The 27,077-nt window shown below is 40.7% G+C and overlaps 1 protein-coding gene across 1 annotated transcript in view; it reads left to right on the forward strand.

Moving 5' to 3' along the window:
- The window catches only part of tenm4 (teneurin transmembrane protein 4), a 168,525-nt gene that overhangs the window by 56,685 nt on the left and 84,763 nt on the right, over positions 1-27,077 (forward strand). Inside the window, exons 4-6 of the mRNA XM_030066430.1 lie at positions 11,224-11,251; positions 23,282-23,286; positions 24,588-24,834. Coding sequence (XP_029922290.1) covers positions 11,224-11,251; positions 23,282-23,286; positions 24,588-24,834 — 280 coding nt within the window. The remainder of the gene's footprint in view (positions 1-11,223; positions 11,252-23,281; positions 23,287-24,587; positions 24,835-27,077) is intronic.

The following is a 27,077-nucleotide window of genomic DNA, read 5'->3' on the forward strand; positions in this document are numbered from 1 at the left end:
ACACAACATACCATTCTTGCACCTGCTGCTCCTCACCATGATAGTCTGGGACTGTTAAAACTAAATGTGCTGGAGGTAGCAAAAGCAATACATTTTTGACCAGAGCATGTAAAAAAAAAAAAAGAACCAAAATCTTGGGGAAAAGCAACAAAAACCTACATTGATGAATAATAAATACAATCTATGGATCTCATTGGTTGAGGTGGATTTAATTGCCATGTAGAGAGTTGTACTGATGTATTATTCTATACTATACAGTTATGGAAACACAGTTGTGTCTGTATTTTAAAAGGATGTCAGCTGGAAAGCCCTATCAGCCTGAAACTCTACCAAAGTAAAGAGTTTGCTAATGCTTAATATTCAGCAGCGGTAAAACATATTTGATATAGTCATCTGTTTGTGTTCTGGCTGTTTGACATACTATTAAAGGCTAGTTCTGTTCAAGTTTTTTGCCCATCTCCAGTGGCTAGGAATGACTTTCCGTCTACCCCAGGCAACTTTAGTTTTATTCATCACCTCAGTGGAAATTTGGAATTGAAATTGGCTTACCTCGTTCCTACCAAAGCCTCCACAAGCACGCTCCAGAGACATTATTTTCTGTCTGTATAAGTTATCTTTTATTATTACTTTCTGCCGCCACCTGAATACTCGCTTGGATTTTTTTTTTTTTTTTTTTTTTTTTTTTTTACAAAATAGAATTCAAAGATGCTCCAAAATGCTGATATGAAGTCAGGTTTGCAATTTCCGCTGAAGAAATGCATGCAAAGCCACCGCTAAGTTACGCTTCACTGTTGATGACTTTATTTACATTGTAAACAAACCTTAGTTGCCATGTTGCAAACCCTTAAGTGGCTCAAGTTTCTTGCATGATATGGCGTGAATTATAAAAGCACATACAAACACAGTGCTCTTGACATCATGTATTTTGATGGCCTTTTGAACTGTCATGCAGTGGAGCTGGGCGGTAAGCACTGATCAACTCTGAAACACTGGCCGTGTCTGAAATGTCAAACGGTGGGCTTTCATGTAAGCTAACAGGTGACAAGATGAGGGAATCATGTTTTTTTGGCAGTGGCGTGCTCCTTTATCACAATGGAGACATTTTACTTGGGAGTGCATCCACTGGACAGAAAATGCTCCCAAATTAATCACTCCACAGAGAATTTCCACCCACTGTGCAAAAATTTGATTCCAAGGGAAAGTTTGGAAGATATAAAGGTTTTCAACTTTTTTCAAGGCAATGCTTTAGCTCTTTATCGTCTTTCATTGGGAATGTAGCCGTTTCTTAAGGGTATACTTTAGCATTTTATTAGGCCAGGCCTGGAATGCACTGAGGAATGACAGGATGGGATGGTGCCATCTTTGTTCAGCAAGGCCCCAGGCAAGCCACATGTAGCCCTAATGAGTCGCTTACAATTTCAGGCTCCGCTTGCTCTCAAACACCAAAAGTAAACTTTTGTCTTTTTTCCCTCACTATTCAGGGACCTTAAGAGGATTGTGGGGTCATTATTTATTCATGCCATTGTGTTTATTCACCAGCCTCTGTGTGTGATGGGAGAGGGAATAGAGCAGCTAGCGCAGACGGAGTAAAAGCTGATAATTATCCACTATTAGCATTGTTTTTTCAGCCATGGTTTAAGTCGGCTCAGTTGATGATCGAGCCATGATAGAGGCCCAGAAACATCCACTTAAAGCAGATTACCATGTGCGCATCTTTGAAGTCTGAAATCATCTGCTGAGGACTGTTGAATGGGTGTGGATGCATTTATCGCCTATTTTTACGGCATTTGTCTGTGCTGTTAGGCAGAATATATCCTCCCACTCTATGAGGCAAAGAGACTCATGTTCACCAGGAGAACCTTGAAGACAGCCATCGCATGCCTGTAGGATGTTGTTAACAGTGAGAGGTGAGGAGATGGAAACCTTTTCTTTTTATCCTAGAACAAAGAGAGCCCCAGGGATGCTTGAATGGGGCTACATGGAGGGATTTGGCAATGTCAGACCTCGTCAGAACTAACATTGATTCAAGAGACCAGTAAAGTAAAGAGCTTGAGTCTTTAAGTAAGACTCCGAGGAGTCTGAGAAATGAATCAATTAGTGATTCCTTAGTTCTAGGTTAATGGTTTGAAAACCCCTGTTTGGTTTAGTATGTTGGCTGAGCCATCTTGACATGACAGGCTGCACTCCATGCTCTACACTGGCTCATCAAGTGTCTCATGAACAGTCATTTTGGATGATACTTTAAAAGTCGTCCTTGTATTTTTCATGAAGCTTTCCAGTGCAATGCTGCCGCAGTAAGATTTTGTCTCCAAACGAAAGACATTTCCATAAATTTTAATTCCGATTTCAATCTCAGATCCTCGGTCTGATTCATTCGTCTGTTTATTGTCACAGAGAAATCGAAACAGATGGCGTCTTTCAGCTAGACGGGGGATTGCAGGACAGAGTGTGCCCTCCAACACAGAAAAATAGAGTGGACTGGATGGATGAGAGTGGCAGAAGACGGGCAGGGATGTGAGCAGAGGACGACTGGGGAAGGAGAGTGTGCCTATAATCACCCCGAGAAGAAATGCCATCTCTAGTCTCAACCGCTCTGGCCTTCTTTTCATCTTCCTAGGTGATACTCGGGAATGCCACTGGCTACATCACTACTCTGCGGTGTGCTAAGGCCTCTGTGCCACCGCTGCTTCTCTCCATGCAGGCCTGCCTTTTTTTTTTTTTATCTTAGTTGGATAATATTCCCCTCTGCCCTAATGCAGGCGAATGGCTTAGCTCTGAGTGATTACATCCTTATAATGGTGTGATTTAAAGAAGAGTGCAGGGCAAATGTTTGATCTTTCTGCACCCATGGCTCATGCACATGTTTATGGAGCTTGTGACAATTGCTAATCTAATCTAAATGATCACTCCCTTTGCTGTCGGCCCAACTGTTTCTCTCGAGTCCAGAGTGTTTTGCAGACACCACAGTATGGGTATTAATGGCCAGATAGATTTTGCTTGTTTTGTGGGTTTATTCTCACACACCACTTGCAATTGGCGTTCTATATCTCTTCAAGAGCACACAGCAGTTGTAAGTAATGGAGCTGGGTTTTAAGTGCAGATTGAAATGTTGTGGGTCAGCCTTAAATGGAGTTTTGCCTTCTGCGGTAATGCTATTTTATTACATACAAATATAATTTCCATTTTCTCAGTAATGGTCAGACCTGTCTATAAAAATGCATTTATGGGTATTTACAATTTGTTTTCAACCTTATCATACATTATGTTCCCTCTCAGTTATTATGATATTGATTCGTAGCAGTGAAACGGCGCTGTCAGAGAAAAGTTTATTATTTTTCCAATGATGGTTCATTGGATGCTCATTTCCCACTTCCTCCGTGTGTGTGTGTGTGTGTGTCTGTCTGTCCATGTGCCTGCTTGTGTGATGTGTGTGTGCCTTCTTGGGTGGGGTGTTGGAGGATGTGCCTTGATAGAGTGTCCTGCGGGATTTCAATTTGCGGACTCGTTGATGGAACTCTAATAATGTCTACTGGAACAACTTTTGTAAATCCACATAAGGCATACAATATCCCTGGTGTGATTTTTTTTTTTTTTAATTTATTATCATGTTTTGGACAAAAGGTTGCAAACTGAAGTTCTCTAAAGAGGATACAGACATGCTTTGTATGCAAGGCAGCCCATCACTTGCATTTCATCTGTTTTGCAAAGGGCTTCATTTGGCTTCTGACTTTTCAAAAAATGTCCATGTCTCCCCTTGAGCTGCAAACTGTCTCATTTGTTTCTTCACTCCGATAAGATCAACTTCCGAGTATTAATTTCATAAAAGGCTAGTTGTGGCTTGCAGCTGTGCAATAGAAAACAATTATGTCAATTTGCGGATCCTAATAATGCAAAAACCAGTATTAAGCCCTCTCTGGGTGGCGGATATGTTCCCTGGGGATGTCTGATAACTGTAATTATTACCTGTGCACGTCAAACAATAACTGACAACCATGCGGGTGATTTTTCTAAACCATATCAGTTAAAAAGAAAACTGGAATTCATTTGAGAAATTCCCAGGTTCCTCTGAGATTTTATCTCTCTCCAGAGTACTTTGTGCCACACTGTGATTACCTGCAACTTCAAGCGATTGCTATTTTTGACTTCTTTGCTGAAACAAAGTTTGTAGCTGCATGATATTGCAATTCCATACAATGATAAATAGAGCCTCAAGACTATGATGACTATAGGTTTGATCACTGATCACTGGATTTCCATCACCATGTTACACATCCATGTCCGATTCCTGGTCATTCCTGGTTATCTTAATACCATGATGAGTGATGATGATGATGAGTGATGATGATGATGATGATGACGACCATAGTGAGGTAATTACTGCATAACTTTGCTACTTCGCCTGACACCCTTAGCTGAAATCCGTGCCATATGGAGGAGCTTAAAATAAAATTGATTGAGGTTTTTTGATGCCGGTTTTGCATTGTTGTCGAGTCCAATGCTTTCACTGATCACGAGCCCCCTTGCAATATTACTTTAATGTTTATTCATTATTTAAACACTTTTTTTTAATGTCATTGCTGGACAGTTGTCTTTTTTCTTGTCTTTTTTTTTTTTTTTTCGCTGAATCTCTGCACTTACATGGGCGATTTTGGCATTATAGAACAACACAAACACTGAAAGTGGCTGAATTCACACTCACAGTGCTTAATAACCCCCCGGGTATATTTGCTGGTGTGCATCTTGCAGCATGGTATTAAACTGGTTGATTTAGCTCACAGCAAATGCATGGCAAAGCAAAGTTTGTTGGCTGCAGTGGAAAGAAACCCATCCAGGCAACCTCTCTCACCTTTGCGTCGAGCTTTATGTCCAAAAGATGTGAATTTGCATGTCGGTCTCTCACACTGAGGTAGAGGAAAACCTTCACATCTGCTCTTAAGGTTAATATAAGAAGCACTTTTTAGGCTGTAGTCTTCTGCTGACCAGCATGTCCTGTATAAATTAACTAGTATACTCTCTACCAGTTATATAGCATAACTCAGACTATTTTTTTCAAAAAGGGCTTTATTTTCCAAATTTTTGTGATTGTGATGATTGATTGTGTTGAAAATTTAATCACTACAGTTAGTTATCTACAGTTTTGTGTAGCTTCACTTTACCACTAGCAATACACACAGCAACTGTTGATGTGATTAAAACCTGCCTGATGCACAAGCTGAAACTTGAAATATGTTATTTTAACTAGCATGAGCTAGTTTGCAACTAGATCGCATAAGTACTCCTTAAATCTGTTAAGCACCAAACAGCAAGTGGTAATTAAAAATTGGGTATGTGGAATTTTTTGTGGGATGAGTCATCTCCCACCTGGCATCACAAGTTGTGGAAGTGCATAAACACAGGCTGTAAACGTAGCAGCACATCCACTGATATTGGAAATCCAAGGTATTAAATATCCAAATTATTGGTTATTTACACACTAATGCAATCAGCCTTGCAATATCTACTGTGTGTTGTTTGTGATTCATATTAAATTCAGAAATAAAAATGATTTGGGATGTGGGCATTCCAACAGGCAAAACATGTCAAGAATGATTTAAAGCGGATGCGAAAAAACGCTGCTCTCCCGCTTTCTCCGATGTGATGTGAACTCAGCAGAAGACTGGCAGACAGCAGAGTAAATGAGGAAGCATGTGAGCGATGCTAAAAAAGTATCAAATGGACTGTTATAATTGATGGGTTGTCATAATTGTTTGATCACGGCTATTTAAAGACGTGAAACGGCGGTGTGAATGTTGTTTTGACATGTTTTAATCAGCTTTTGGGTTCAATGGTTTGAGCTCGCTTTGACCCTTGCTGCACTCCTGGCAAACTGAAGCTATGTCAAGCTCCGCAGAGAAACGAGTGATTTGGAAGCATAAGCAATTATCATGTCAAAAAACAGGAAAATGGGGCATGATTGATATTAGCTTGAATGTGCCTTTTCAGCAGGCTGAATGTCATGTAAGGTAGACCAACCGATGGCTCACATTTCTGTCTTTTACTTTTTCATACGTAAAGTGAAGATAAAGGCTTTTCTGTTTGAACAGTTGACCATCACGGCTTTACCAGTTAAAATATTTATTCCCACTGCCATCACGTTAAAGTGCACAAGCAACACTACAAGGCTTTACTTCCTGCATGCACAAAGACGTCGAATTTCTGAGACTGCCAGTGACACAAAGGCAGGACTAGCATTGCTTTCCCACAGTCTTTGAAGTTAAATCCAAACCAAGAGCAGTTTGATATAGGCTAGAGGGCACATTTAATCAGTCATGGCAGGGCTCAAATACTGCCACAGAGAAAGTCAGCAAGAAAAAAAAAAAAAAAAAAAAAAAAAATCAAAAAGGGCATCAAACCTCCTTTCATGGATTTAGCGACTCCAAAGCCTTTGTATTGCGAGACATTTCCAGGACAAGTTGATCCTGTCTTGTGAACATCTGTGTTGTACACTTTAAACAAGGCCACTGGAGCGAGGCTATAGGACAGTGTCATCTGGGAGAGCGTTGAAATACTGAAAGGGGATTGATGATGCTCAAGCAAAGCTATTTAGTGCCAATTAAGGTATCGTGTAGGCTAAAGCAACATGTAGGCCAATATAACTCAATTAACAGACTATAATTTGTATTAGACCTAACATAATAGGCTTAATTATAAAACCAATTGATTTCTTCTCCCTTTTGTACAGTCTTGTACAGTGCATTCATAAATAGCTATATAATGCAGTGTATTAGAGTGTATGTAACACTGGATTCTTTATGGAAATACTCAAACCATATTATAAATTAGAGTTAATAATGTAGAGACTTGCTGTATAAAGCCTAGCAACGTGACAGCTCATGGTACATTTTCATTTGGAGCCATATACAGACCACTGCTTGTAAATGCATTATAATTACTCAAACTGTGAAAGTTTCTTTAACCCAGGCAATTAGATAAGGACTGCATGTATAACTTTTGGAGGTAGGAGGAATATTCACAGTTTTATTAACAGTTTAAAATCTCACAAAATTTACTTAATTTTAATGACATCCTTGAAGCTTTAATATTTCTTGCATAATGTATTAGGTTTTCTACAGGGTTACAAAGTTGACAAATTAAGTCTTTGGTTTAAAAAAAAAAAAAATGGTAGGCATCTGTGCAAAATAAAAAAAGAAAAGAAAGGTAAGTTTCCATCAGCTTAAGGGAAATGCTGTGTTTTCTTTATGAGCTTGGGTGTTTTTGTGAGATTTCATTTCTGCATCCTTACATGTAATACGGAAGTATTTGTGATTATACCAAAATGGCTTGTAGAGCCTAGAGACCTACCTACAGAGCAGTACATTATCAAACAAGTGACATTAATACCCGTCTTCTTATGATTCAATGTTAAGTTAATAAGAGCTTCTCAATAAGAGCTCAGTGTCTTGAACTGAATCCCAGTCCAACTAATCCATATGACAAAACTGCTGCCAGACACCAAATGTGGAACCATTTAGCTTATGGAGCCTATAAAAACAGAAACACAATGATATATCATAATACATATGCAAAAGTTTAAAATAGCTCTCCAAGTCTGTGGTAAAATCCTGCTTGATGTTTGTTTCTGTCTTGCCATGGTGTCACATAGTATTGAAATTTCAGATATAAAATTAGTAGTGGTATCGAATTAGGATTCTGGTATGGTGACAAGGCTAATCCTGCATGTAGATTGTAGCTCCCTGTGATAAGACGCAGATTCAACACGGGCTGCATATTACAACAACAGTGGCAGTTTGATGATGACGTTCAGTCCCTGCTGAGACTCTGAGTCATTTTCATGCATCCTGTATGCTTTGTGTGCCGCATGGCATCAGTTGACGGTACAGGACAGGCGCCGAGATGTTTGTTTTTTTCTTCAATGCTCATCTGCAAATACACTACATCTTTTATAGATGCTGCCTGCAGCTGTAGTCCTTGAGCAAACACATAATTCCTGTTGTCACTGTTGAGTCACACGTCTGCTTCACCTTGCTTGGTATTGAGAGTGTGCAGTACATATCTTATTTACCATTTTGTGCATTTGAAAAATGACAGCTTTTATCTCCTCCAATGAATATCACTTTCTATGTATAGCCTCAGAATTTATAGTGGTTAGAGGCAAATTCAAAAAGATGGGCTAGGTTCACAAAGAGAGAGTGAGAGAGAGAGAGAGACAGAGAGAGAGAGAGTAAACATAAAGAGAGAGAATTAAAGACCTGAACTCTCTGGATGAAATATGTTGACTCTTCTTACTTGGTTTTCCTCTCACTAGATTATATCCTCCCTCCAAATTATATTTTCTATTTACCTGATTGAATTTTCACTCCCATCCAGCCATTAAAGGGAAGCCTCCTCAAATAAAGCCAATTTTCTTAAATATAAATTACGAATCCATATGCATTCAGTCATAATACCTGATTTTTTTCTGTCTCATACACACACACACATCCATAGACTTTCATCACACTTGCACACACACACGCACGCGTGCACATACACACACACATATGTACAGGTCATATTGATATAATGCACAGAGGTCTTCGGAGTCCAAGGTGTGTACATAGCTAGTTAAAAGCCTCATTGATTTTGTAATTATTTATTGGGGGTATGAAGCAACATGAGGCCTATTACAGTGGCAGTTTTTGAGACAGGCGCCTACTGGTGTTTAGAGTGCCAGCCAGATGGGACCATGACATTGCTGTTGTGAAGTAGCTTTAGGCAACTGAATTCTTTATGAATGCACAGTTAGAAAAAAAATAAAAATACTTAAATGAACACACAACACACAACAAGATTTGACTGAGTTATTGTTGTTGATGATGAACTATATTGTGCCATTATGCAGCATCATAGAATTTGACCATTATTAAATAGTAAAATTTCAAGGATTTGGTCCCTCCTGCAAAAAATTGTTGGTGACATGGTGAGAAAAGTCTCTGAAACACCGACAGATTTTCATATGAACCAAAAACTCTCCATTGGAAACCTTACAAATTGAATTACTTAAGGGTTTAGAGGAGTGTAAAGTTGGGTGAAACATAGAACACAGCTATTTAAGAAGAGGTATTGGCGATTTACATTGCACTTCTTGTTCTGTTTTGTTGTTTTAGGGTGTAATTTTGTTTTTCTGTTACTAAGATTCACAACACATGATTCACATTTACAGCAGCTGCCACTAAGGTGGAGCTTAATGGAAAAAGAAGTGGGCTTTTTCTCTTCTACGCTGGATTTCTCCTTTTATGTTGTTGATTGACCTTCCTGCAAATATATGGACCTGCAAAGAGGCGCTTTCTCGTTTATATTTAAGGGTTAACACTTAAACCTTAAACTAGAGCTTCCATTTTTTTCCCTATGGGGGAAAAAGTTATATTGAGGCTGTCTTTTAGTGATGTAACTAGATGCAGTTTAAGATGACTAGCTGCAGATTAACATGAATACAAAATCAAACAACAAAACAACACCAGAAACACAATGTAAATGAGCAGTCCCTATTTTTAACCATTGTTAATATATTTTAGTTATTTTTTTTTACCATATTGTTCAGCCGTACATGATAGGTTCCTGAATAATAAATTGATCTATCCCGAAATGAGATATCTTCCAGCCCTGCAGTCTACAACAGGATAAAAAGGCATGGTGGTTTATGGGATAGAGAGAAAACTTCAGGGCCAAAGACTCACATTTTAGTCACCAATTATCACTGCAGTAGACAGAGCATGTCCATTAACATCCATGTTTTTAGTCAAGGAGTGCCCTACCTAGCTTACTCATTTTAAGAACATCAGGTAACTTTTTACGCGATAATGAAAACATAGCCTAATCAATTCAGCCCAGTCCTCTGAGAGAAGGTGTAGTACTAAAGGTTACGTTAACAGCAGCAGCTCTCCCTACCTGCAGAACACCGTCACCAATTTGTTCATCCAGTCTTTTAATTGGGTTGCTAATGAGCAGATTAAGGCCTTTGATATAGTGGGCGGTGGTCTGCTGTGAGCTCGAAGGCTGCAGGCCCGCAAGCTCACAGCCAGTCCAGGCAGTCTTTGGCACTTCTTGAAGCTGTCAAGAACTAAAGCAGGGGCACATGGTGTGAGGGTTCCTAACTAAAGGTCCTCGCTTGCTGCTGTAATGTGGTGAGTGAAGGCAAAGGGAATCAACCTTGGCAGCCAGAGAAACTTCTCCAGCCGTCTCAGGCTGTGGCTTCCCGCCTGCGGAGGCCCTCTCCATGACTTTGGGTGCTGGTGGGTTGGGCACAGATAGCACAAGCCGACATTAATTAAACACGGAGAGACAGTTAAACCTTTGTTTGCAAGACTAATGGTCACTGAGTATGACTACCTCGACCTCATTTAGGTTATGACTTTGACCATTTTCAGAGGACTTAAATCTTTTCCTACCTCTCCAGTGATTTTTTTTTTTAATTTCATTTTCATTTTTTTTCATTTTGTCCACCTTTCTGTGGCATCATCCATTTCAAGAGGTGGTACATGGGCTGATTCTTGCCTTTGGTCTTTTATACCAACAGATACTAGCTAAATGAGTGGCACTCTGTTCAGCAGCCTGTTGTTGTTTTGACTTGCACTAAATGTAGTGTCTTTTAGGTGTCCAAGGGAGCCTGGGAATGGCTGTAATGATGCTCTTTTCTATAGCTCTTCCCTTCCCCGTTGTACAATGCTGTATATTCAAGCACAACAGTGTCACAGTCATTAACCCACAGCACGGCCACTGTGCCTCAGTACCCATTAGTGTGCCTGCATTACAGTGTTGAGAGAGAAATGAAGTGTGCTGTGTGAAGTATATATAAAGCACACACTGTGACTCTATGGGGCAGTGGACATCGGCTGCCTGTGTTCAGCCGCGGCTGATATGTTAATATCACTAATTGTTTCCTAATTAGATGCGAGTCAGTGAATCGTATTTTAATACTCTACAGGGATCATTACAGAAGGGGGAGGAAATTTATCCGTCCTGATGGATGACAGTCCGGTCAGCAGGAATTTCAGCATCAAGAACGTAGGACTGATGGGAAGACGGGGAAAGCACAAAACTGATGGTTTTGTTCGCTGCAGTCGTGTCACTTAAGTGCTCCATTTTCAGCGTGGCGCAGAGCTGCATCAAAAGTTAATCACACATTAATAGGAGCTCTGTAGAGATTTAACATTCCATGACAGCGTGGGGATTGCAGCCAATAAGCCTTGAATGAAGAAAGTGCGTGGAATCAGTACGCAAGGACTAATAAGGATATTGTCAGGATACTGGTGTATAACAAGAGGCGATAAATTGGCAGAGCTTACAAATGACTCATATTCTTTCGGTGGGGTGACCGGCCAATCCCAGTCGTGTGTTATGTTACCGACACAGCAGGAAATCTGAGATGGACGCAGGCTGTGTGAGACGCAGGTGGTTGTGGTGGGAGTCATTCCTTGGCTGGCAGGGGTACATGTGGTTCCACGGGAGGGGGTATTAGCCACCACACCATCTTGGGAAACATATTCATATTACTGCTGTATAATACACAAGTTTGACTGTGCTAGTTTAATGGCTTGTACTTTTGGAGGAGTGGAAAATGCCTCAGATGGTGTTATTTAGAACAAACTGTCACCCTGCAAGTTCTCTAGAATTTGCGAGGTGTTTTATCGGTGTCATTGTAATGTACTCACAGATTTACATTATTGTGCAGCCTGTGCTTCAACATAAACAGACATCCTGGCTGTTCAGCTCTGTTTTTTTTTTTTTTTTTCCTGTTTTGTTTTTTTTTTCTTTTTCTGTTCTACGTGAGGATCGTATTTGTAACCTGGAGTCACTCACTTTCTAACACTGTGTTTTTTTCCCTCTTGCATTTAAAATCCCCCAAAAGGTGCTCGGCGTTCTTTCTGTTAACCTGTCTCAGCCATTTGCCTTTTCTCTTCTGTCTCAAAGTCACTGCAGTTGTTTGTATTGTTCTTCCCAGCTGGGGCAAGGTGGCAGCGACAAAGGCAGATGTTCTCATGATATGTCGTCGTTTGTTTTTCAAGTGCCGGAGTTGAGTCTTGCATGTGTGTGTGTGTGTGTGTGTGTGTGTGTGTGAGTATGCATGTGTGTGTGTGTTCTGCTCCTATGTGCTGTTGCCTGTGATTGGGTGTGTTTCATTTCCCCCCCATGTGTTGTCTCTGTTTGTGGTCCACAGGTCCTCCGCTGCATTGTTCATCTGCCTCCTCCTCCCCTGTTGAGCAGCTCCCATACCCTCCCCCTTCCCTTGCAGCCAATGAGAGCCAGGGAGGGTTGCTAGGTAACTGTGCGGCTCAGCCAGCCCAGGACTCTGACTCTGAGGATGAGTTTGGCCCCAATTCATTCTTAGTTAAAACTGGCTCAGGGAACCTGTATGCTCCTGCCACTGCAACTGCTGATGGTGAGTTGGTTTTCAAACTACTGTTGCTTTCTGGAGGTTAGCCTTCCCCTGCTGGACATGTTGTGTTATAGGTCATGCGGATGGCTATGGGCTAGAATATGTCCCTTTTTACTGAGCACCATAACAGAGTAGGAACTTTGAGCCAATATGTAGCCCCAGGAAATGCACAGTGCTCAGAAGCGAGGTCTGCAAAGTTCACAGCCTCATTCAAAGGGATGGAAGATTTTGGTTCAGCTGGAGATGTTTGTCACAGATTTTCTCTTCAGTTTCAGTGCGTGCTGGTGGGAGTAACCTACATGAATCCCTCGGAATCTTTTCAGAAATAACAGACAGCATACAGTACATCCTCCGCAGCACAGAAAGGGAAATAAAAGATAAAAAACAACTTGATACCAGATGTAACACAGCCCTTGCTTTATCATTATGTAGCCCCTCGAGCACTGAAGTTAAACTAAAAATGCATGGAGGACATGGCTTTTATTTTCACTACTCAAACTTGATGGCAAACTTGACTTGTTACTTTATTTCTGTAGGACGCTAATCACCTCCAAAAAAAAAAAAAAAAAAAAAAAAATCACTGCACTGAGTCTTTTGGCTGGATCCTGTGTGTCTCATTGATAGATATCAGCTACTCATTTGTCATGAAATACCCAGTTTCTGGAGCCGACTTAACACTCCCAGATTCAGAAAAAGAAAGTCTCGCTCGTACTCTGAACCCTGAAGTTGAAAGTTAAGCGCTCAGTACCTTTACAAAATGTAGACAAGTTAGGCAGCAGTCAAATTGTCGTACACTGTATCAGCACTTACTTAATTAGCCACTGCACTGTGATGGTATGTCAACATGGGCACTAATGAACCTTTGTGGCAAATGATATATAATTTGGCTGGCGTGTGGGGTTTAGTTGTCTTGTTGATGCAACATTGTGTTAGAAACACACAGAGAGCACATCCATAGATTCTGTGTGTTCATTTCTGGCTGGGATGGCCTCGATGCCCACATCTGCTTTGTTTACAAAAATACAGTCACTCTCCGCAACATGTTGACATGAAAAATGCATGGATTCAAAGTCAAATCTAGTATTTCCTCAAGGTAACACGAAGAAGACGATTGTGCTCACAGAATATGACACTTTGATGCGCAGAGGGTGATTTATTTTTGTTTATCATCCACCTACATGCTAATACGCCATGTTGTCATTCAGACTTAGAAATTTATGTCACATATCTCCCATAAGTAATGAATATGCATGCTGAATAAGGTATTTTTTGATATTTTAATGTGAATGCCTTTCAAGTAGAGCAGCTACTTTCCTCTCCCACTGGCACAGCAAACACAAAACAAAATAAAATGGTCTAAATAATTGATCAGGCTTACAAGTTAACTACCCAAAGGGTGGAATTACATCAAACTCCAAAGTGCCTCAGCTGCCTGCTCAGAAAGCCTGGAGAATGAGTTATTAATCCCGTTGCAAATCCAACCCCCCCTCTAATTCCACAGTAGCAAGATGCTGGTCACCCAGCAGTGACATGGCTGTGCTTAAGGGGACATGGTGGGGGGAATGGCCTTTACTGCAGCAGATTTGTCTCGTAACAATGGTGCTGATTTGCATAGGTGTGGCGTTGAGGTTGGCCTCGGGTTGTCAGTGTGGGGTAGGAAAGGATCGAGGGGGGAATTTCCCCCAGCCCTAGTTGCTACCTTAGTCGTCCCGAGGCTTTGTAAGATCCCTTTAAAGTCGCAGAGTGTGCCATGTTTCTCTGTGGCTCTTACCAGGCGGTGCAAAGCCTTTCCTCAGTTTCATATCGAGGCACCTCGATACCAGTGCTCTTAACACCGATGCTCTCCTCCACTCCAAGGACCTTTCACCCCATTTTAGTTGCATGTAAATAAGCCGTAAATTATGCAAATAACTCTCTCTCTGTGTTGTTATTTTACCATTTTTCATTGTTTGATCATGGAAAAAAGGCAGTAAGAAACCAATTACAATAGGGAGATCCTCCTCTATTTGTTCACTTAAACCACCTAATGAGCCGTGTGAGTTCGCTCCATGCCTTCTTGTGCATTTTCCACATCACATCCAAATAACTTAACATCGGAGGCTTGCCGATTTCATTTATTCAAATCTGCGTATATTGCATTTTTATATATTTATTTAATTTTTTTGGTTAAAATTCATTTTACTCTTCCACTCCAGTGAGCAGCACAATGTACTCCCACTGGCTGTTCTTCGAAGCAGCCACTTGACTTTAATGAAAAACTGACTTCAAATTTATAGTTGAAGTAGTTCCCTTGGTAAAAATAAATAAATAAAAAAACAAAATAAATATTTTCTATGATTTATCTAGATTTAGGCTGGATATTGTTGTGTGTTTTTAGTATCTGCCTTGACCAGTTCTGTGTATAGATTTTCACATAGGAGATTGTGGATTTCTGTGGTGGTGTATTTCCTGATGGCGCTTCATATGGCATGTGATTACCTTTCAGGTCCCCAAAGCCACTGAGGCACAAAATATATGTAACTAGATAACTCTATCAACCCGGGCTGGTTTCACCATTTCAGGAAATGAAATGACTACATTAAAACATGTTGAGTGTGTAGTGACACTATAGCTGCATAATCCTGAGCTGCTCAAAGTGACAAAGCGGAATAAGGGAAGCAGGGTGTGGTATAGATCGGGGATATACATAGCAGGGATAATGGAAACAAGGCTGCATTAATAACTTGATCAAACCAACGATCACAAATCCTCCAAAGAGAGTATACAGGATACAGTACATGTAAAACGATCTCTGATGTTTTTAAATTTTTTTTGCTGCGTGTTCTGGGATTTTAGTTTGAACAAAAGCCTTCATGTTTCCAAATGTAATGTGATCCGGGATTTAATATGCGTCTCGGGTTCTTCGGTCGGAATTACATGTGCACAAAAGCTAATTCCAAAGTCACCATCGCAACAAATGACTGGAATATCAAATCAGATATCTTTGACACACAGGTCAGTCACTGAAGGCATATTCAAATTCAGAGCTGACACGGTGCAGGGAAATATTTACTTTTTTGCTATCAGTAAACAGCCGCAGAAAACTATGTATGCCTAAAATAATTGGCTCATAGTGTATCTATTACACTGGAAAACAGGTGGCTTTATATCACTTCAGCTTACATTTGCTCAAGGTCATCTTTGAGCCCACGTACAGGACTTAAAAATGTTCTGCCGGATTTTCAATGAGTAAATGCTCTCAGCAGCACATCGTTATTCACATTAGTAGCCTCCAAGGCTGCAATGTTTATTTATTTATTTTTTGCAGGATCCTGTGTATATTTTGAAGAGTACTGAGCCAGGGCTTCTGTAAGGCTGATGAGGCTGCTCGCTCAAGCCTGCAGTTCTTTTGTGAGCATGTGTTTTACTGTGGCCCCCAGCTTTCTCTGAGGGCCTTCTTCCTGGGGAGACTGCCAGTGGGAGCCCGCTGCCACGCTGAGCCCTGAGATCTGAGACACTGCAACCTCGCGGTATTAGCATCTCTTAATGCAAATCAGCATGGGGTCGGACCAGTGTTGGCTTTCAATGAAGTTGGGCTCCCTGGTGAAAGGGCCGGCACAACACCTCCTCACAGCTGACCAAGCAGGAATGCTGAGCTGGATGGAAGGCTTGGGGACATGGCTGTGTGAGAATTCAAATAAGTCTTCATTTGAACTGCTTAATCATCTCCCGTGTCAGCAAGGACGGAGCAAATGTGGTTGAAAGAGGTCACCCCAGAAAGTAATTTAGCCACAGACACCATGAGGAATGAAACTATCTGAGGCTAAATAATAATTTAATGAGCAGCACATGGCACTCACATGCCATGCCCCTGTTTTTCTGCATATCTGAGATCCAATTCCAATTTTGAGTTGAAACATGAATAGGAATCCTGTGGTGTTTCTCTTGATGTTGATGTTGAGTTATATAGATGAACTGTAGCCAAAAGACAATTTGTCCAGCTCCATTCAACCTGGTGTTCATCAGTGCACAGAGGCCGTGAATAATGCATTTTGCATAGCCACACATCTTCTCTTCATAGAGATAAATGAAGATCCATTACTTTCATACCATGGTAATTGCAGACCATCTGTGCCCTCTAACAAAATCTTCAACCCCCTTGATAGATATACAGTGGAGTGACATACAGAACAGAGCATGGATAACCACTTCGCTTGTTCTTGCTAGGCTGTTCAAAGAATGACAGAAAATCCATTTGATCTCAGAAAGAGAGAGAGAGGCATATGCCAGGAGGGCTCTTAATAGATTGGGCTGCTGGTATGTGGGATAACCCTCAGGTTGAAAAAAAGAAAACAACTTATTTTCTTTCACAGGGCTAGAATCTGCACCAGAATGCTGCAATTATCTCGGTTTTATTTATTATATACGTTTTTTAATGGTATTGGTGTTTTCCACCTTTTTAGGTGAAGAATGTCAACAGAGATCAGGAGAGAAAGGTGCTGACATACAACAAATATCCAGATTCAAACCCATGCAGGTGTAGTTACCCTGTACTGAGCCACGCCTGAGCCAACCCCCATGTTAGCTGTGTGTGTATATACCTGATGCAATAGTAATTTCTTGTTCTCCACTTAGTAATGAAGGTGAGTTTAAATGTGTTGGTATTCCGGAAAGTCTTTTTTTCTCCCCTTTTCCCGTGGAGAGAGCGAGTGGAGGGCTGAGCGTTAATCCCCACCATGTGTTGTTTGTGGTACCTGTTACCTCTCAAATGAGTCCAGGGAAGACAGCTAGTATTCCCGCATGGCTCTTGCCTTCAGACTTTTCTAATGGTGTAAGAAACAGCAGGACTAGCCGAGAGAGCCAGCTTCAGGGAGCCAAGAGAGAACACAGCTTCACTGCCTCCATGACAAATTCTATTTGGATTTTTATAGACAAATGCTACTCGGCTGGAAATTTTGCTCCTATGATTAGCCATAGGGATTGTAGCAGTAAGCAAGATTTAATGATTTATCTGGCTGCTGGATAGCTTTTGATTAATTCTCTATTGAATGGCTCACACCTCAGTGCTTTGATCGGGTGTCCAGGGCATGTCATATCACTTTATTTCATCAGGTGTGACCATCAATGCTGTGGATTTTATCCACTGTCCTCGTTCAGAAATAGACCCTCTGCCTGGACGCTGCACAGAGCGGTGATTCAGGCAGTTACCTGGGGTTTCTCCACATGTGATAGAAGTAGCAAAGCCACACAGAGTCAGTCATGTGTAGATGTCAACCAATTTGGCATCAGTGGAGGTTTAAAATGCAGCTGCTTTTCAGCCCTTATCTGTTTATTATGAATTTATTCAGAAGTTAGTTCCGACCACAGATCTTTATTGATTCCAGGCCTGCCAATAAAGCTGTAGTTTACACGCAGGTATCACATGAGTTTCATTTCTAAATGTGACCTTTCACCATTTGCACAGCACAGTGCGCAGGACAACATTGCCAGCTTACTCGACCAAGCTTACATTGATTGCTTTAACACTATTTGACTACTCCCAAACAGAATAATTACTTAGCTCCTAATCACAGAAGTGCTCTGCTTGCTGAACCATCGAGTAGCAAAGGTATCCAATGAGAGGCAGATCCCTCCTTGTACAGTTTTACTGGTATCATGAATTTTGTGCCCAGGTGAGATGTACCATTGGTAGACATGTTTTTTTAAATGGCATTTGGCCCAACAGCAGAAAAAAATCTGTCTCTTTAAGTCATGTATGTACAATATATTGATGGTGTCACTGAATGAAAGTATGGGCAAATAACAATTGCTGGTAATCGTGTACTGTAGCTATCTGAAGCCAGACAATTGGACGGTTATTTCCTAGCAGTTATAACATCCTGCCATTATGTAGACATTCCTGTTATCTCTGGGGGCGTGGGGTGGGGTCCTAGCTAATGAAAGTGGATTTGCCTTAATTACTTCTCTAGGAATAGCATCAGGAGGGCTTAACCAGCGCATACGTCTGTTAGAAAGAAAAATGAAAAACTCAGATTCCCCAACTGAATAGATATCTTTAGGCCTCTGTTTTGAATGCCATGTGAAAGTTTGTCTATTGTAGCAAAGTCCCCTCTCTCTGTCTCTGCGATAACAAATGAATCTCCCTTTCTTAACAGTTTCGTTGTGCAAAGCAGGTCAATAGAAAACCATTTATTTTTCCTGTCCTTTGGAATAGTGGTGAATAATTGTTGCTGAATCACCACATCTGTTAGGGTGATGTTGTCCTGCTCTTTGTCTCACGGACCGTCTTGTTTCTTGTCTTTCTGTTCATCTCCACAAAAATAAAATGGTCACACACCTGGCTGTTGAAGGGATATTGGTTGTACAAGGGCAAGTATTATCCGAAGTGGATGCAGTCAGGTAGTGAATGTAAATCATGATGCAGCGCTTTCCTCCTGCGTTTTTTTTTCTGTTCATAGCCCTGTATTTTCTTTGCAGAATAGGTAATACTAGAACATTTTCTACTCGTATATATCACAGTGGTGATTATTCATACACAGAAGCAAGTAACTAAATCAATTAGGTGAGTTAAGCAGCACTTCAGCAGGACTGTCGGTCAATAAATATACAAAAAACATTCATAACACTTGATGAGCAGGGTTATTGACAGATCCCTTGTAACACTGTACGCAACAAATTGTAAAGCATTGTTGTTGTAATTTGTAATGCCAACTGATAATAGCAGTCATAACACTAAACTCATTTTTATTCCACATAGAGCACTGCATAATTTCATAAGATTATGCGTAATTGTGGATGCATTAAGTAACTTGATGCAATTGAGCGCAGTATTTATAGTTTTAAAATGCAACATTTATGTATTTTTTCCTCCACATTTTAGATCTTACAAAATTTTCCAAGGCATAAAAAAACTGATGAAGTAGTAGCCTAATGATAGAAGATATATTTTCAAATACACATACACATTATTACCATTTACTATGAGATATAAATCAATGATAATTAGGAATTAATTACTTAATTTACTGCCCAAAAATACAAACATAAGAAAAACATGTCACAAAAGATAAAAGCTGCACACTGAGGTCATAGCAAAATCACTGAATGCGTAGTAGGTAACTTCTTTCACCATTCATACAGCATTATGAGTGCATTATAGTTTTTTTTTTTTTTTTTTTTTTTTTTTTTTGAGTGTTCTTTATTTCTGTATAATGTGTTACAAATATGCTTCTTAAAGAAAGCATGATTAAAAGTTGGTCCGAAGCTGTTTCCCCTACCTTTACCACAGGAAATAAATTATTTGTTTACCAATCGATGAATGCATTCCTCTGCCGTGAGGCATTTGTCCTTGTGATATATTTCTCCAACTGTCTTTGCTGTCCCTGTATCTAATTAGTATAACCTTGTTAATTGCTGAAGGGATCAGGTACATTACTTAGCAGAAGGGAGGTCATCAACAACTCTGTGGTTTTACCTCATTCCAGTCTATTTTTCACTGGGGCTGTGATGTGCCTCTCTCGGTGTCTGAGAGGTAGGGCTAATTATGAGGGCAGCATTGTGCGAAAGTGTCTTTGTATGGAACCATCTGTCAAATGCAACAGACAAATGATAGAGCGCTCTCTCTAAATCGGAAAAGGAATGAGAAGATTTCTGTTTGTGGCTCACCCTGTAATGACTGGCTGTAAATATGTGTAGTGTGTGGCTGTGAGCCAGGCTCAAAATAAAGTCTGAGGATGAAAATTAGCGTTTTCTCCCTTTTGTTGATAGCTAATGAAATATGCAGTATATAAATAGAAAGGCGCTGAAACACTGTGCTGGTGAGTATGTGTAAAATTGCAGCACTGCCAGTAAAGCACATGCCTGTTTAAGGGCTTACAGGAAGAGAGTTTAGCAGTTGCCTGAGGATTAAATGCAACACACTTGATTTTAGTCACTTGTTTTTCCTCTCTGTGCCATGCTTTGGCACTTTCACTACGAACACAATGGGCTCCCTCTCCACTGTCACTTGAAATCTGCGGTTAAACTAAGGTTGTATTAGCCCTGTCCCACAATGCTCCGAACCCTGAAGCGTAATACTGCTGCATTGTGCCTAGCTCGGCTAGTTTGGTACCTGTACAGTTTGTTTACCAGACTAGCTTGATGGACACGTGTTGATATCACATGGAGCTGTATGTCTCTGAACAAAAAAAAAACAACAAAAAAAAAAAAAATCTGAAATGGCTCTGAGCTTCTTACCTGGCCCAAGTGGGTATTGCTTTAATGAAGAAGCTGATGATACAAAATAAGCCTTCGGCGTGTCTATATTTCACTCCATCTGCTGTAAATTGGCAATTTCGTGTTGTGGATATCTGTGAAATAAAGGAGGCTTGTTGTTATAGAGAAAAGCCAGTCCTTCACTCCGAGTAAAGCCAGGAGTTCATTGATTGATGAATGGCTTGGCAGATGTGGAAATAAATGGATACAGAATGCACAAGGACATCAGTCTTTTATCTTGTGAAGTGCAGGGAGTATCATATTGTGCATATAAGACCACTGGGTACAATCTGATCTCGTAGACCTCAAAGCCAATACTTTAAAATGCTATGATGCAAAGTGACAACGAGGCTAGTTAAAAAAAAAAAAAAAATAAAAAAAATACAAGATGAAATAAAGAGAAATTTTGGCTGCTAAAGACTCTGTAACAGCACTTGACCACAGGAATGAGATCCAAAGACGTTGACACTGGCGAATCTTGGCAGTTGATAATGACAGATTGTCACCAACAGAGATAGCCAGTGTTGTTGTGAGAATATAGTGCCAAAAACGGGAGGGCTGGTCAGTAAGTGCGAGCATACACTCTTGACAGAGAAGGGCAGTGCTGGAACACACGGATATGAAGCCGTGCCAGGTATCTGTCTATCTACCAGGGCGGCACTAGAGGTTATGGAGGTTCAAAAAAATGAGATTGTGGCTGGAAAGCTGCCGATTTGAGTCGCAAACTGGCTGGGAAGATCTGGGTGAGCAAAGTAAATGAGAAATGCTCTCTTCCACCATAACAGCTACCAGTGATGTCTGAGGTGGGGCTGGGTATTGGCACTGATTTCCCAATTTAATTTGATCCGAGTCACAAGGTCCTGATTCAATTCAGTGTCAGTTTTGATTTGATTCAATTCCATATCGAGCCAGCCAAAGATATTTCAGCTTCAGTACCAATTTTGCAGCTTACATGCAGTTTGCCTTTTTTCCAGCTCCTCATCAATATCCTGTTTTTTAAATGCAAAATGCATCAAACTTCAGGTGTGGCGAGATCCCACCACTCTTCAGTCATTCTTCCAAAACTTTGGTCCGTTAAGATTCTGTTGTTCTCTTTTTCTAAGGTTAGCCCTTATTGTATATTTTAGTTTTTAGTCTTTATAGTCTTTATTGTATATATTTAGCCTTTATTCTTTTTTATTTCACTTTATTGTATGTTCTACTGTTGCTGCTGGAACACCAGAATTTCCCTGGTTGGGATCAATAAAGTATATCTATCTATCTATCTAAATTGGTAGGTCTGGATAATAAGGAGAAAATCAAATATTATGAAATATTTGACTGAATATCTCGATATCGATATTGTGACAGTGATGTGGGAAGGATTTTCATTGTCGTGACTCGCTGGGACTGACAGGTTTTATCTTCTATTTACAAATTGTAGTGTTAAACTTGATGCTATATGATACATTTATATAGTTATAAGTATGGTTATGTTCATGTATGTGCTGATGGGAATGGTGGGATTTTTTTTTTTTTTTTAAACCTTTATTTAACCAGGAAATCCCTTGAGATTAAAATCTCTTTTTCGAGGGAGACCTGACCAAGAAGAGCTCATTATATGTATAATGATCTCAAGGGAGATCATTATACAGAGTTGCAAAAATTCTGAAATAAAACACGTTAAGAACAGACAAAGGACAACAGACACATACAACAAAATCCAGCTTAGGAATATCAATTGCACTCTTCAGTAACACAGTTTTTTATCAGAGCTTTGAACTCTCCCAGGGAGACCAAATCATTAAGCTGTAATGTGTTTTGAAGATTGTTCCATGGCGCAAAATAAGAGAAAGCTGCTCTACCAGGTTCCGTGCAAATCCTGGGTACCTGGTAGAGCCGCCTTCTAGTGGAACGAAAGTTATAACAGCTGTTTGTGAGTGATAATAGATCACATAAATATGAAGGGAGTTAACCCAGTATGGCTTTGTACATAAAGATATACCAATGCTGCTTTCTCCTCAGGCTTAATGAAGGAATTATTGTTCACTTGGAGGATTTGGTTGATTTCAGTCAGTTCACCAAAATGAGTTGTTCACTGATTCGTTGTTTAGTTGGTTCAGTGGTCCTGCGTGAGGGCGGCTTCGCTCCTGAACACTGAGTCACTCACTGAGATAGTATCCCAAAAAAAACACACAGCTACTGTAACCTGACCCTCAGCATAATAAGGACAAAAACAGAAATGCTAGGCGTTTAGTTATATTAGGTCTGCTTCAGAGGGTTTACCTCTCAGCTTAACCTTAGCCGTGTTGGAAAAACATGAAAAATCGCTGCCTCCCAGTCACAGAAACTTGGAAGTTATTCATCGATAATCCATCTTGTGACGTCTTATGCAGAGTGATTAAAAAAAACACTTTAATTGCCAGCTCAATTCGAGCGTCTTCCTGTGTTTGGAAACAAAGCTTCCCTGAGTGTTTGGGTGCGCTTGTTGTTAACTCCTGTATGGCCTGGTGCACCGTGGGGCTATTGAACTCCTTAATTCAATGGCAACCGCAGCCTCGCTGGCTGTTCTGAATCAGCCTCCTCATCGAATCCTGTTCAGGGAGGGAGACACTGAAGGGGTTGCATTAGGGTGCATCCCCTGCACACCTCGAGAGGGAGTTTACTGTCTCCTTTTGGAGTTGAATGTGTCAGAGATGCAGGACACATACCCCTCAACGTCACTGGTGTGATGATGCTGTAGGGATGACTGTGGTCCTTTCTCAAGGTATCTACACTCAAGACATTTTTTATAAACAGTCATTGGTAATGAGGATGTGATGACCAAGTAGATAGAAACAAATAATACAACATGTAGGACAATAAGTTCAGAAAATTGCATCCCTTTACTTAAATGCAGCCTGTAAAACCAAGAAAAGACAAGACTTAAGCCATATCATGATATATAAAATTATTTACATATTTTTTGTCTCTTACATCACTATAATGTCAATATATCACCCAGCCCTAGTAGTTGAGCTGATGACATCTGCAGGACAGGAGGTGTGCTATGGGTAACATTTAGCAAAAAGTCTTTACACATCCACTGAAAATAGGCATCGACAAAAAGACCAATCTCAGGATTTTAAGAATCAATATCAGATTGTTAAATGAAGACTGGGATAAATCCTTGAACAAGGCAGTCGGCCTCAGTTGCTTCAGTGGATCTGCTCCGAGCCAGCAGCAGCAGAAAGATTTCGTATAAGACAGCTCCCAGAAAATCTGTGTGAAGGAGGCTGCTGCCGAAAAACAGAGCATTCATGCTCAGAGAACCTTCTCTGGCTAAATAAATGTAAAAAAAAAAATCTGTCACTTTCACAAACAGGTCAACACGCAGCTCTCTTTACACAAGGCCTAGCGTCTGGTCTGAGTAAACTGTCACGGGTCTCTACGGGAGGCAGAGAGCACACTCTGGTAGAGACCAGTTGGGAGAGGCAGGGAGCAGAGAGAGCTGGGATTTTTTTTTTTTTTTTTTTTTTTTTCAGAATGGTTCACACAGGTACTTTGCAGCTCTTCAGAAATCAGAAAAGATTTAGGTGCTGCTGTACAGTATGTGCCACTGGTGAAGCCATGGCTAATCAACCATCCATCAGGATAGTGAGGCAGGCAGAGTAAAATAACACCACAGAGGATTTATCTGAGCCTGACAGCGTACACTCACTCACTAATACACACGCACACACACACACACACACACGTTCACAAACCTTTTGGAATGTGCAACCTCTGGGGACCTACAGTACTTCTGAAACTCCGTGTAAGGGAATAAACTGTGAATGTGGGTGTCTTTGATGGTGCTTCCAAATGCAACCATGTTCTCACAGGATTTAAACGTGACTCAAAACGAACATAAAATGAGTGGAATCGTTCTTTAAAAAGTTCTCTAATGTGCTGGTTTTTTTTGTTTTTTTTTTGCTTTCAGACGGAACATTTCAAAACTCTCGGCTGCGGACGCCTCCTCTACCGCTCTCCCACTCCCACTCACCCAATCATCAGCACCATGCGGCCTCCATTAACTCCCTAAACAGGGCCAACTACACGCCGCGCAGCAACCCGAGTCCTGCGCCCACAGACAGCTCTGTTCCCCCAGAGGGTCCCGCCAGCGGTCAGGACTCCGGCAGCGCACAGGACAACTGGCTACTCAACAGCAACATCCCCCTGGAAACGAGGTACGGCACAACTTCCCTCCCTGGTGATACTGCACATAGTGAGGTTGGCATCGATTAGACTGGAGCTGGTGCTATTGAATGCAGCTTTTCCACGTTGTCCGCTCCATATTAAGCAATAAAATGAGGAATACGCTGCTAGGGGCAAAGGCCTACATGCATTTGTGAAGAACATGATTTTGTGGAAAACAAGAGAAAAGTTGTTTTTTTTTTGTTTTTTTTGTTTTTTTTTTTGGGTCCTCATCTAAGGTTAGCAAACACTGTTGAATTTCATCGGCGGAGTAATTATAATCATGTCGGATATGAAACAGCTCTTGTGAAATTACATTCAGGCTCCTGTGAGCAGGCCGCATGGCTCCTCCACTTCAGCCCCAAGTTTTATTTATTTCATATCAATCAGTATTCAATTCGCGAGCGCATTTCTCAATAGGAGGCCCTTGTGTGAAGTAGATCTGTCAAGTGTTATTGTAGCAGAGGGAATGTCTGTTGATATTTCTTTAGCTGGTCTTAATGCAAGGCGCTGTGAAATCAAGAATACCAATCCAGAATAATCGCAGACTTCCTAATGATCACATTGCTCTCCAACAGTAGAAGAACAACCCAAAAAGGAAACGCAACCTCGGGACGAAATGTAAAATTTAAATGAATAGTCATGCTGCGGCTTTGGTTTTGGATGAAGTCATGCGAGTAGCAGAAGACTTGACTCTTTATTTCTAAGACTTCATTGTTAGCGTCTATTAAAAATTATTTAATTAACAACTTAGATCTCACTATCAGTTAGAATTAGTCGCCACCAAATGAAACTGTTGTTGACAGGAGAATAGCTAACTTAATTTGGAACAGCTAAACAACCAGCCGTGAACAGAATTACTGTCTCTTCCTCCAGTTTTTGTGAGACGGTTCATTCAACAGGAAAATGAGCACTAATTTCAGCGGGTAGAAGGACAGTTAGCGGCGTAATGAATGATTAAACGTCATATTGCTCCAAAGTTAATCCCACACAGGTATTCCCACTGGAGGAGGAAAAACAGATGGCAAGGAGAGTGGGTTTGCAACAGGCAGAGAGAGCACCGCTGAAACCACATACGTACTGTAGATCACCTATTGCAAGGGAAAAGATCAATTATTAGAATTCCACTGATAAAATTGAAACCATTAGTAATATCCACATGGGTCCTGAAATATTAAATGTCACTTTTACTTAGTTAATAGCATTATAATGGCCCTCTCTCCACACTTTTGTGATATTGAATCGCCCCGATATATTCTGCTCTGGTAGGTCTTATCCCGGGCTGCCGCTGGAGGGATGCCAGCAGTTTCGCCATTTTCTTTAGAGTTTCTGTTAGGCATTTCTCTCTCTTCATTAAAAGTTGCATTCTTCCCCTCCAGAGCACAAGTTTGTGAGACAATAAACAGAATTCACTACAGGCCTGGGGGCGGGGGAGGGCAGGGACTGAAAACAAGGCTTTTCTCTTGTACCATTGAACGTGTTCAGCCTGCCCATTGCATGTGGACAGTTCATTTCTCCATTGCATTGCCGCAGTCTTCCCTTATGGAACAGAGCTCTCATGGGGTAGAGTGCATTATGGGAGAAATGAGACATGTGCCTCTAGAAACTGTAGAATGAACTGCAAATATGTTGTATTTTTCCTCTGTGGGCTGTTACAGCCATCAAAGTAAGAAAACTAAGGACACCGTCCAGTGACAAAACCTCATAAAACCTGAATTACAACTGATGATGATGTGCAGCTAAAAATAAAATAACTATATGATCTGAAAACAAAGTACTTGTTAGAAAACGTTAAGGTCTTGATTTGTAAGTGATGCATTGTTTTCTTCCAATCACAACCTTAAAGGAGCCAGAATACTCTAATGTTTATCAGAGAAGAGCAAGACGCTTGCAGAGAAGGGCAGGGCTCGTACAAAACAAGGTATGACAGCACCCAAATGGGAGGAGGAAAAGAGCTAGATGTTCTTTTTTTTTTTTTTTTTTTTTTTTGTCTCACACCTTTTGTAGAAGTAGTTCCATAAGGGCCTTGATTTCTTTGTCCTGTGCTGTCCTTGATGTCCATTTGTCAGTCGGTGTTAATGTTGCCTGGTGATCACATATTGCGTTGGCATTTCTGTGTTTCCTGCACGTGCATCTCACACTAGCCTCATATTCATCTTTCCACCTGTGTGTAGAAACATAGCAAAGCAGACATTCCTAGAGACTTTACAGGACAACCTCATTGAGATGGACATTC

The sequence above is a fragment of the Myripristis murdjan genome, chromosome 13 (genome assembly GCF_902150065.1).
Source record: "Myripristis murdjan chromosome 13, fMyrMur1.1, whole genome shotgun sequence".
NCBI lineage: Eukaryota > Metazoa > Chordata > Actinopteri > Holocentriformes > Holocentridae > Myripristis > Myripristis murdjan.